Source organism: Apiospora marii (genome assembly GCF_038362585.1).
Source record: "Apiospora marii strain CBS 49790 chromosome Unknown utg000011l_segment0_segment0, whole genome shotgun sequence".
NCBI classification, from domain to species: Eukaryota; Fungi; Ascomycota; class Sordariomycetes; order Amphisphaeriales; family Apiosporaceae; genus Apiospora; species Apiospora marii.
In genome coordinates, this window is record NW_027117382.1 from 1357599 (window position 1) to 1369686 (window position 12088).

General features: G+C 53.8%; 3 protein-coding genes across 3 annotated transcripts; 1 reads left to right on the forward strand and 2 right to left on the reverse strand.

Moving 5' to 3' along the window:
• Window positions 1–50: 50 nt before the first annotated feature.
• On the reverse strand, window positions 51–1971 carry PG985_013484 (Aspartokinase; the record flags this gene model as incomplete). The annotated part of the gene is made up of 6 exons (XM_066833250.1): window positions 51–148; window positions 212–1130; window positions 1195–1519; window positions 1605–1685; window positions 1763–1782; window positions 1882–1971. 6 exons carry the CDS (start codon window positions 1969–1971, stop codon window positions 51–53), a joined length of 1533 nt encoding a protein of 510 aa, XP_066677990.1.
• Window positions 1972–3465: 1494 nt separating this feature from the next.
• On the reverse strand, window positions 3466–6929 carry PG985_013485 (uncharacterized protein; the record flags this gene model as incomplete). Its single annotated transcript, XM_066833251.1, has 6 exons — window positions 3466–4071; window positions 4137–5665; window positions 5723–5951; window positions 6010–6709; window positions 6766–6857; window positions 6924–6929. 6 exons carry the CDS (start codon window positions 6927–6929, stop codon window positions 3466–3468), a joined length of 3162 nt encoding a protein of 1053 aa, XP_066677991.1.
• Window positions 6930–7431: 502 nt separating this feature from the next.
• Window positions 7432–8594, forward strand: PG985_013486 (uncharacterized protein; the record flags this gene model as incomplete). Its single annotated transcript, XM_066833252.1, has 4 exons — window positions 7432–7809; window positions 7876–8082; window positions 8139–8297; window positions 8358–8594. The coding sequence occupies 4 exons, from the start codon at window positions 7432–7434 to the stop codon at window positions 8592–8594; spliced, it is 981 nt and encodes a 326-aa protein (XP_066677992.1).
• Window positions 8595–12088: the final 3494 nt, after the last annotated feature.

Below are 12088 nucleotides of genomic sequence, written 5' to 3' on the forward strand. Positions count from 1 at the left end.
TCTAAATCAGCCCCGAAATCTAGGTATGCATGTAGTAGCTCTCGATCGATCTATTCCAAAAACGTAAACAGATTTGTATGTAGTATGTTCATGGCTCGGGTAGCCTCCCGCGCGTCGATAACGCAGCTGATGTTGATCTCGCTGGCACCTGGAATTAACTGTTAGCAAAACATGCGATTCACAGTTGGTAGGGGAAAAAATAGTGACCTACCTTGCGAAATCATCTCGATATTGACATTGTGCTCTCCCAGAGTCGAGAACATGCGGCCCGAGATACCAATCATGTTCTTCATCTCGGCACCGACCAAGCTCAGAATGGCCATGTCGTGGAGCATGCTCACGTCGCCGCAGCCCTCCAACTCGCTCCTCGCCGCCTCAAGTTGCGAGATGGGCGAGTTGGTGGCGTGAATGGCCATGGACACATGCACCTCACTGGTCGAGATGAGATCCACCGAGATGCGGTGGTTGTTCAGGATAGCGAACACCTTGGCGAAGAAACCGTGCGAGATGGATCGCTTGTTGGAATGCACGTTGATGACCGAGATGTTGTCCTTGATGGTGACAGCCGTGGGACGTCTTGGCGTTTTACGCAGCGTGGGATCCGAAGGTCTCGACCTCTTGATCTCCTGTGCCGGCGACTGCACGGGGTCGGGCAGCACAATGGTACCAGCGCCCCTCGGGTTCTTAACGTTCTTGATACGGATTTGAATCGGGGGCTCGGCCTTGATGACCTGGTCCATAGTGAGGTGGTGGATGACCTCGGAGCCGTAAAATGTGAGCTCGGCAGCTTCCGAGGGAGTGATGGAGCTCAGGAGGCGCGCGGTGGGGACCTTGGTCGGGTCTGCCGTAAAGATACCATCCACCTCCTTCCACACCTGCAGTTCCTCGGCCTTCAGGCCTACAGCGGCCAGGGCTGCGCACAGATCTGTGTAACCCCGTCCAATATCGCCGTCCATGAGACTTCCAGGGACAGTACCGAAGAAGCCCGTCACCACAGGCACTCGTTCGCCGCACGCATTTATCCGCTTCTGGAATGCGGCAGCGGCTTCTCGGTAGAAAGCTGGGTTGAGCCTGTCGGAGCTGTCGTAATGGAGAATGTCGGCGAGATCCACGTATTCGGCATCGACTTTCTGGGGTCATTGTCAGTAAGGGCGCCAATAGCAAGTATCAGGGGCGCGCCGTGGACCTCCGTACCTTATCCTTGAGCAGATACGACATAAACCTGCAGCTCAGCTTCTCGCCGAAGCTGATGACCCGGTCTTTCGACCTCGCGTTGACCTCGAGGTTGAAGCGCTTAGCAGCAATGACGTAGTCAACTAGCTCTTGGCAGTCGTTCTCGATATCCTCCGTGACCTGCTTTTGCAGGGCGGGGTCCTTGATAAAAGACTGGATGGCGAAGACATGGTCGCTGCAGATCTCCTGGACGGCGACCTTGACTTCGTCGAGGATTTCGTTCTGGGTGGTTTCGTTGCTGGTGGCGGCCGCAATGGCCTTGAGCTTCTTGTAGACCTCGAGGAGACTGGACAGCGGCGCATGGTGTTAGATGACGGGGGCAGTTCCGATTGCGAATTGCGACTGTCGGAGGGGTGGGTATGGTGACTAACCGACTTGTGGTACCAGTGACCTTCTTCCCAGTGCTACGCGCCGAGCAAACAACGACGACTTTATTCGAGGAAAGACTCGCCCTGTCCCATTGTCCAATTAGCAGGTGTTGTCGTACAAGAAGGGTGAAGCTGCTACGTCAGCCAGGAATTGCACGTACCGTATAATGTCTTCTGCGATCTACAAACACAAGCCATGTAATCAGTCGCAAAGCTCTTTCTCGACAAGGGTCGTTGGCAGGGCGTGGAGGGGCAGAGAGAGGAATTCGGAAATGCATACCTTGTCTGGGAACTTGCCGACACTGGTGCCGCCGAATTTTTGTATTATCCAGCCATTGCTAGAATTGTTGCTGAATTCGAAAGCCGTCATGGTCAAAGGCAGAGTCTCAGCGCAGGCGAGCTCGACTTTTTTTTGTCTCTGGCGCAAACCCAATGGTGGCTTTCCCTGCTTGTGTGCTATTCCGCAAAAGCAACAAATCGCGGGGCAGTCTCGCTGTCGTCCAGTCTTCCGATGTCGAAGACCACAAATTACACTTTTTCGAGTTCGAGGTACACACAGCGCACACAACACACGAACAACGAGAGGAACTGGTTCTTTCCAAAAGCGAGTATAGGATGTTCCCGCAGGAGGTGAATATCGTAAGTAAGTCAGTCAGTAGGTAAGTATGGATAGTAGAGGAGGAAGTTAAAGTTGAAGGGGAAATCCACCGCGTTATGTCATGTCCTGGCTCGCCTTCTTTAACACTGATACATGGACGGGCCCCCGGTCCCAGGGTACGGCCAGAAATACACTGGTTTGACCCGTAAAGTGGAATAGGCACGACGTGATGCGCTGCTTTGCTACCTGACTTTCTGGACTTTTAGGTTCCGAATCGGAGGCTAAAAAACCCTTCAGTGACTCCCGCGCCCAGAACTCGTCCTGTCCCGCCCCAGAGAGACAGACTCTCGTACATAGCGGGGCTGACACCACACACCTACCCTGGTAACTTCCCTGCTGCGAGTCGCCTGTCATTGGGTGGATTCAGTCTGTTGCTGTCCCTCCCCTCTAACCTACTGCATGTACATAGTGGGGGTTCAAGTATACCACCAGTCAATCATGCCGTATATTCCTGAGCGGCGGAATATGTGCCTGCATCCAGCGCATTGAAATAGTTCCGTCTTTTTCGATAGCCGCATGTCATTTGCTGCTGCGCCATACTAAGAACCGATGCGGCAGGCGGTGTAAAAGGCTAAGTAGTGATTCTTCGCACGCAAGTTGACAACCGACCATACGATGTCGTCCGGATCGGATGTAAAACGGAGATTGGACGGCAGCTAGACAAACGTCCTGTTGCTTATCTTCTCGCCCAAAATCACTACTAGGCTTCTGACTCAATCCCTCCGGTCATACGAGGAAGCCAGCCACCGGGATGCATAGTCGAATTCACCAGTGAGACAATGCGTTAAAGCCGATCCCGCGTCGCATAGTATTACTCAAGCGTGTTCCGTCATGACCAGCAGTAGCATACACCCGAACGCCCCCTGGACTAGCAACGCATCTAACAGATGCCACTTTGCTCTTTGGTTCGCGGGACAAACATGATCTTAGATACGCATCACAAGAAAGCACAGCTTCCTGCTTTGAATTGGGTTCCTTGGATTAACATACTGCCCAGGCTCTATAGGTCTATCCGATGCGCGCTTTTCATCCGAAGGTGTGGCTCCCTAGTAATATGCATTGTCCTGTCCTTTCCAAGAATCAGATTTCGACTAGCAGGGCCGGCTCGACTCCCATCCGGCCGATGCGCATGAGTGAAACTGCCCTCGCCGTAAGTGCAAGTTGAAAATGAAGCACCACAGCAGTAGAGGCGTGACCGTAGAAAGCTTAATCCTGTATCTCCGCTGCCCTCGCCTTCTTCTTTTTCTTCTTCGGCTTCACGGCCGCCGGTTCTTCAGCCTTCTCTGTCGCCGCCTCCTTAACGGGGGCTGGCGTTTGCTTGTCGTTATTGTCGTCGTTGTTGTCCGGTCCTTCGCCAGCATCCGGGACCACGACCTTCTTCTTCTTCTTCTTGGCCTTGACAACAGCAGTCCCGGACCCGCCCTCCTCTCCGTCGGCGAGCGCTGCCGCAGGCGCCTTCTTCTTCTTTGTCTTCTTCTTGACGACCGTGCCCTCGGCGTCAACGCCCTGGGCCACCTGAATGCGATCGTTGGCGCGCTGCATCTCGAGCCGGAGTCGTTCGACCTCCTTCAAGGCGCGAGCCATCTCGGCCTCCTCGCGCTGCTGGGCCTCGTAGTCGTAGCCGCGGCTGTCGGGTTCCGCCTCGAGGTTGAGCGACCCAATGTTGGTCGAGTCGACGCCCAGGAGAACCGACTGCTTCAGCTGCTTGGCCCGCGACTTGGTGAAGCTGTCTGAGTTGTTCTCCGAGTCGTATTGCCGAGGCGTGGACCCGCCGCTGCCAGCAAGGTTCTCGTCCGCGGCGATGACGATCTTCTGTCGTGGCGGCTTCGGCGGGGAGATTTGCGTGCCTGGGACGGGACACTGCCGCTGATGCCGACGTTGAGCTTGTCAAGATCCAGCTCCATGATAGGGATCGAATCGACATCCAAGTCGGGACCGTTGGAGTTCTGGAGGATGTTATGTATGGGTGTCGATGTACCGGTGAGACTGCTGCCTTCTCCAATGTAGAAAGGGTCATCCTTGTTCCTCTCGCGCCGTTCTGCTTTTCTCCTGGCAAGGATATCTGGATCTAGGTACGCGTCTTCTGATGGCGACTGCTGATACGAGCCAACGACCTCTTCCCGGCTCTCAACCAGACGATTGATGGCGGGCTCTGAAACTATACTTGTAGGTGGTGGCCGCTTGTTGTAATAAATCTCGAACTCATCTGCTTCCTCGGTAGGCATGCTGAGAGGCTGAGCATTCGCCAATAGAGAGTTCAGATTTGGGTTGATAGGCTCATCGAGGTCCAGGCCCTCCGGAAAAGGCACATTCTTCTGAGCCGAAACCGCAACGGACTTCAGCTCCCAGCCCACAAATAGGGATGGCATGGCTTGTGTAAGCAGTAAAGGGGCATAATCCGAAGCCTCTCCAGAAGCGTCTTGACCAGACACTGCCTCCGCGGTCAACTTGAGCAGTTCGATAAACTCGACGGCCCTCTCTTGTACTTCAAGGTTCGGATGCATAGCCAGAGGCTCGAAAACATGGATTATGCGGGCCATGAGTAATGATATCATCGACTTCCTCTCGGGAGTCCACGGAGCTATGCTGTCACCTGCAATAAGAGAAAAGACCTTGGTAGCAGCTTGCAAACAGGCCGCCAACGACTCTGGAGAGGTGATGCGGGGGATAAGCTGCAGCAGCGACCCCAGAGTGTCATCTGGAGACACAGTCTCGGCCGCGAACTCCCCTATAACCCAGGCTATAGGTTTCACAGCACCTAACGTGACAGGATGACCGCTTGGCGCGTCTTTATTGAACTGCATCAAGATGGCGTTCGCAGCTTCGACACATGCTGGCCGGATGGCATGCACCTTGACCGTAACATTCCTCAGCTCGTCGCCGATTCGTTCCGACGCATCCCCGATATTCGACTTGGAAGTAGTAGATGATTCCAGGTCGTTTGTAGGCCGGGGCAAGGGAGCCATACGGATCAATTGTGACAGGACATCTATATACCACTCGAAGTCTGTTAAGTTGCTGTAGTTGTTTCGTGAGCACATACTCAGGATCCGAGTTATCACGTCGGCCCTGTAGTCATCCGGTAGTGGTTGTGATTGCCCGTCGTTTTGCTGTCTCGGATTAATGGTCTCCTCCAAAGCTTCTTCGTCCGAATCCAGATCGGCTGGGTCGACCGCGGCATTTCGTCCATTCTCTGGCGAGGCGCTCTTAAGCTGCCTCATGAGACGACCAACAATGGATATCAGGTTTTCGCTGCTGACCATGCCCTGGACCAGATCCAACGACTTGATGCGAATTGAGATATCCGTGCTGTCGATACACTCGAGAATTACATCCTCTTGCTGTGCAACAAGCCAAGGGTGTGTAACCACGATCTTGTTAAAAGCGAGGAGTGCCACATATTTGACTATTGGCAGATGTTAGCGGGAGCCCCTATTAGTATGCGGCAATATCACAAACGTACGGTTGGGGTCGCCATCGACCATTATCATACTGCGGAGTTTACTGACGCATAGGGACGCAATCTCCTCCCGTCCATCGTCATCGTCGCCGCTGCCCAGAATGCCGCCCTGGATAATGCCGTTGATACACTCGTACAGCAATGACATTGCAGGAGTACTGCGAATAATTTCGGTCAAGGGAGGAAGCAGCTTCCGCACAAGCCTCGGTTCGAGAGGAGTAAGAGTCGCAAACTAGTTTACCGTAAGTATGCAAGCCAAGTAACCTATGCCCAGACTGTATAACCCTTACCAGTTTTATGAGTTTGATAGCCATCCAGTTGTTGCCACTATCAACAAGTAATTCGAAGAGCCTTGGCGCGAGAGGTAGGAAGTCGTTGGGACGACGCCAGCCTAATTCGCAGACCACATTCACAATAGCCGCCGTGACGCTTGGATCCTCCTTCGTATCCATGAGCTTTTCCTTTATCTTTGGCCATGCGGCGCGCAATGTCTCCGGAAATACTAGGGCTAGCCTATACAGAGTAACAATGGTTTTCTTGCGAACCGTGGGGTTGCTATGGCTGAGTCGAGGGAGCAAGTCGGAGAGGGTCGAGAGCGCCAAGGAGGGTGTGATCAAGTGAGGGAGGGCGACGATTGGGAGCGCTATAGTAGTCGTCGAAGCCCCCGTGAGATCCTTCTTGAGGAGGTTCGTGGCGAGCATGAGGACTTCGGTATCGGGGCGGAAGCTTTGCACGGCGCCGAGATAGCCCACGCGCTTCTGGTGGTACTTGGGCGATGCCATAACTTCCAAGACATGGAAGGAAGCCCATGACATATCGTGCCCGAACATCTCCAAGTAAACCAACTTCAACATGGCCGTGGCCTTGAGGTCCAAGTCCTGGGATCGAATTTCGGCACGGCATTCTTTCAGGCAGTTCTGGATGTATTCGCGCTCGTTGCCCTTGTGGTTTCGCATCCCCCGAATGAGGTCGTAGAGTGATTTTTCGAACCTGGAGACTGTCAGCAAGGGCCGAGTGGCAGCTTGGATGCAATGCCTATAACGAACATGTTTGCGGCGTTTGCGCCTTTGCACCGGCGCTGGCGATGTGTAGTTGTCTTATCGTATGTGGGATGAAGCCAGTCAGAGCTGTCGGCAAGCTATTAGTTATCAGTTGCGGTGTGGGCTCGTGTTGGAACCGAAGGCCATCGTGACGGCAGCTATACACCCATAAACGAGATGGCAATCAGCTTCGGTAGGGGCCCATCGTGGAGTGGCTGGGAAGGATGTTGAGTATTACAGGGTCGAGTTGTAGGCCAGATTGACTTCGGATGTAGGAACTGGTCTTGTGCCCCTCCAATGAATCTCAAGAGGTACGCAACGAATCCCCAAATCCCGATTTGGAGTCGTGCTCGGGTTTAAAGACGTAATTGCGCTAAGATTACAGCGTGCAACTGGTGAGCTGGTTACCCCAGTCAATCCCAGCTCCCGCCAGTTGGCTCCCTAATCACCGGCGGATTTACTGGGTCACCGAGCCTGCCCAGCACCTACAGTGGCCACATGTGAATGAATGTGCACGCTGCACGCAACTTGAGCTTCCATGCGACACAGCTCGCTCTTTGACCACCGTGACCGACAACGACATCTAAAGACCTATATTCTGGAAACCCACGAACACTTCGCTGCAGCCCCCTTGGATCGCATTTTCTCCCAGCACTCGACGACCGGTTCAACATGACGTCCTCGCTTCTCCGGCCGCCGGGACATCTGTCTCCAGCGACTGCTCTTCAACTATCACAGCAAGCTCCCAACATAATCAAGAACTCTCCAGGAGCGGTAACGGCATCGGTCCTTTCATCGCTCTTCAGCGCGCCCGAAACACCGGAGCTATGGACGATATACGAGAACCTTCTGCTCTCATGCCTTCGCACAGGGGACGAGGAATCGGCGCATTTATGTCTCGGCCGTCTGGTGAATCGCTTTGGCGATGACAACGAGCGCGTGATGGCCTTGATAGGCCTGATGAAGGAAGCGGATGCCACAGACGACGCCACACTCGAAGTCGTACTGAAGGAATACGAGGCCTTGCTGCAGGAAAACCCGACAAATATAGTAGGTTGCCTACTATACATTGCGTGGTCTACTGTGCAACCATCTGACACAGCTTGTTCCATTTAGCCTATCGTAAAGCGCCGCGTTGCCCTTCTGCGCTCCATCGGTCGCATTCCGGATGCAGTCACGGCCCTGACTGGACTGCTCGACTTCTCCCCTACCGACAGCGAGGCCTGGTCGGAGCTGAGTGATATCTACTTCTCCCAGGGACTGTATGGCCAGGCCATTTACGCATTGGAGGAGGTCCTCGTACTGCAGCCGAATGCGTGGAATGTAAGGATGGGACGTTTGCTACTCTCCAGCGCCAAGTGACTAACGCAGCTGCCTAGATCCACGCCAGAATAGGGGAGTTGATTCTCATGTCCATCAAATCGGGATCGGGGGACCAGAACGACAGTGCCAAGCAATTGAGTGAAGCACTCAAGCGGTTCTGCCGGAGCATTGAGCTCTGCGACGACTACCTACGTGGCTACTACGGCTTGAAATTGGTATGTTGTTACAGCTTTCCGTATCAGCCCAGCAAGGCGGTTGGACTAACTTCCAGCAAGACAACAACACAGCTTCTCAATGACCCACCGAAGCCCTCAAAACAGGCGGAGAGTGATGGTCTCTCGCCACCTAACTTGTCCACTATCCAGAAGCTGGATGGTCTGGCCACCGAAAAACTCGGGGAGATTACGCGGAGGTTCACGGCCGGGGAAAGGGGCTGGCAGGGCTTTGACGAAGCCGAGATTGTTGCGGCCAGGGAGCTACTGGAGAAGAGTTCTAGTACGACTGTGCGATAGGGCGGGCAGCGGGCCTACAATGTGCCAATCTACGATTCGATCCGGTGATCCAGTCACTACGCCTGTGCTATACTGACTCACAGAAAATCCGTGCAGCCAACAAGTCGGGAGTTTCTGCCCCCCTGGCCGGGCAGGAACCCCGATAGCCACCAACTGCCACTATTGTTGGAAGATCAGGTACGCGCGCTGCTATTGCAGAATGGCGACTTAATTGATACCCTACCAAAAGCTAGCAGCTCGCAGCACGCAATCAGACAGGGGGCGATTGGGCCAGAAGATGGTGGGATGATGCAGATCCGTTAGACGAGTCCACTGCCCCTCTGCGTGGCTCCAGTCGTCTACAATGGACACGGAGGCTGAGGGCAAGGCATGCGAAGACATTAATTGACCGAGAGACGAGGCGGCTCTTCTTACATGCCACCGAGCCACTGGCGCCGTCACTTTGAGAATTGCTGAAATTGAGAAAAGTTTCCCCCACCTACCACATTGCATATACCTACATGCTCGTCTATGACCCGGAACCGGTCGAAAGCTTGGGCAGCAAGGCGTTTTGTTAGGCTCGCTATTGCCGGGCTGGGAGCCAAGGCCAAAGGATCACATCCACCAGCTACTGTAGGTTCCACTTAGGCCAGTCATGACCGTTCAGCGAGTCAGCAGCGAATAGTGGCTGTCGTTCAACGATGCATACATACATTGATACTCCATATCCACCCCAGCCCTGTAGCTTGACCTTTTCTGGCATGCCTGGTATACGCGTTCTCGACCGTTTATTAATCCTCGTATGAGAATTCCATACCGAGGAGACGGCTCGGTAAATACATAAACGGTTATTTGCGTGGTATCGGAGGCGACGTTGCGGAAGGACTAGTCCCAGCCGGGCTTCTGAAACCTATCGGTTCACTGAGGCTGTCTGACACGGCTTCCCTGTTTTTTTTCTACAAGATTCTGGAAAATGGGTTGGTTGTGTAGGAGGGCCAGACACTGGACACGCACACAGGCAGACAGACAAGACTCACATACACCAGACACGGAATGGCATGTGCGTACTAAGCCTCGCTGGACTTACTGGACTTACAACCGTACCATTCAGCGGGGGTCAAGTATGCGTGCGAATAGAGGCATGCCTATTGGCTAAGGCGGGCGAAGCTGCCTAGGTATCTACTTTGACTACTTCTCCTTGGGAGGAGCTGCTGTTGACGCAAGCACAGGTGAGCTGTCGGTCTCAGCGGACAATCCATTGGGCATGAGCCTCATGCACCTCCGAAAGAAATGCTGCATATCGGCTATGCCCGCAACAGCAAGCTGCCTAGAACGAGCCGGGCCCTGGACGGACTGGGAGGAGGGGCAGGGCAGCGTAGTGCCCAGATAGTGCCCATAGCAACAGCGGTGTAATCCCACCACCCGTTCCCTGCCATCCTTGGCTGCCTGCCCCTCCACCGCCCGCGTAGGTATCGCAACCCCGCCAGTCAAAAGGCAGGCATTGAGTCTTGACTGACATCGGTTGTCGCTTCACAGCAGGTTTCAGATGTCAAGTCAGGGAGAAAAAAAGATATGTAGGTAAGAAAAAAATGACCGCATGTGACAGTTTTGGACACAGCGATTATCTACACCGGCGTCTGACATCTGCACGCCGTGTTCTGTCAGGAGCAGGGTAAGCTCTCAATACAACGGCACCTCCATCTGCGACTGGATACACACAAGCAGATGCCGGGGTTGGGGTCCATCGGCCGCAAGCACCGTCAGTCTATCAATGCACCCCCGGTTTGCCAGTACTTGATAATTACATACGCCCCGTGCACCCCTCCCCCGATGGATTGCCACGAACAAGGAGGCCCTCGTGAGCTGGGAGCTGGGGTGCCCACTTCTGGCTCGAGGTTCCGATCGCAGTTCCAAAATATCCTGCCACTTGGTAGTGCTAGGGTTGAGGAGTATTATAGTCGTACCTATACTGCACAGGCCTTGACTATACTACTACCACCGTAAGCGTTCGCCACCACACACAGAAGAATTGTCTAGATGACCGGCATTACGACTGCAAAATGCTACTGTAGAATGCGAGCGGTAGTAGTAGTTGTGTGCAGGAAGTAGCCAAGATGAAACAACGACAATGAACTATTCTGTATGCAGGTAAACAATCGAACGGAGGAGGTCAACAAACATCCATGATGGGTGCATACTGCTTCCATCCCTTCTAACGCCTGCCCTAGTCGCACTAGATGCTGGGCACAACGTGACCAACCTTGGCTCCCTTGGGCACACACTCTACTAGGTGAAGGGGACTAGTAATCAGCAACAACAAGAACTTACCGAGAAGCTGGCTAGCTGCCGTCGCTGTTTGAGCAACCCCAAAGAATGTAGGGAGCTGGGCTGGGCTGCAAGACGTTACGTCGCTAGCCACAGCTAGCTGTATTACACACACCGTCATCTTGGATGCTGATGAAGTCCACAGGGCAAGCGGCAATAGCAAGTCGGATCCTCTCATCTCGGCCTTTTGTCGACAACAGCAGAGCGCGACGGAACGGAGAGACCTATCGTGGCTTATCTGCATATTACTTTGGTTACTAGTCTCTCTACATACATGCCTGCCCTTCTCCATCCATGCCGCCTAGGCCAGGTAGATGCATCCATTGTATGTAAGTCGGTAAGATAAAGTGAGTATGTAAGGTAGGTGTGTATGTCGTAGTACATTAATGCTTTGCTGACACCTATATAATAAGCGGTGGACTTCAGCCGCCCCCAAAGCCGGAAAGTCTTCATCTTCGTTGTGTCTTGTCTTTCGTTACTGCTTGGGCCCATTTAAGAAGAGAGGGGGGGCCGCTTGTAGATCGGACTGGATCTTTCTTCGCACCCATCGTTCAACCCCTCCATCCGCGCGAGAGGGGACAGAGAGAGAGACATACAGTGATAGACCGCAAGGGCTTGATCTGTTGCCTCCTCCTCCTGACGATCCCGCGTCACCTTCTACCTCTCTACCTATTACATACGCCCTCTCCATTTGCATCTAATATCCTAATACATACCTACTTCTCCCTAACCAGGATTGTGCTTTTCCGGCTTAATCGAATAAAGCTGGCTACTACTGGCCATCTGCAGTCGCCCGTTTCCGTTTTGTTGCAGCGGACTGCTCACCGCGCAGACTGGCTTTTGGGACGGAATTGGATTGGACTGGGGGGGACTGCCTAGCCCAGCCAGCGTCCTGACTGGAGCGAGACAGCGCGAGGAAAAAAGCCGACGAGGGGGGGGCCGGTCAATAAGACCCAATTGCCTCTTTACCTTACCCAAAGTTTTTCGTCGGTTTCTGCCCTTTGCGACCCAACTTGTGCAGCGCAGCCGGGATCTTCCCTCCAGCACTCACTTACACACACTGAACCACTGTCCGGGTCACCTTGCTACGAATTCGTCTCCCCGCGATTATTATTTCCTCCTCCCATACCTGACGATACAAAACCACCGGCAGCACTCCAACACTACAGGAAAACCTCCTGCTCCTTGCT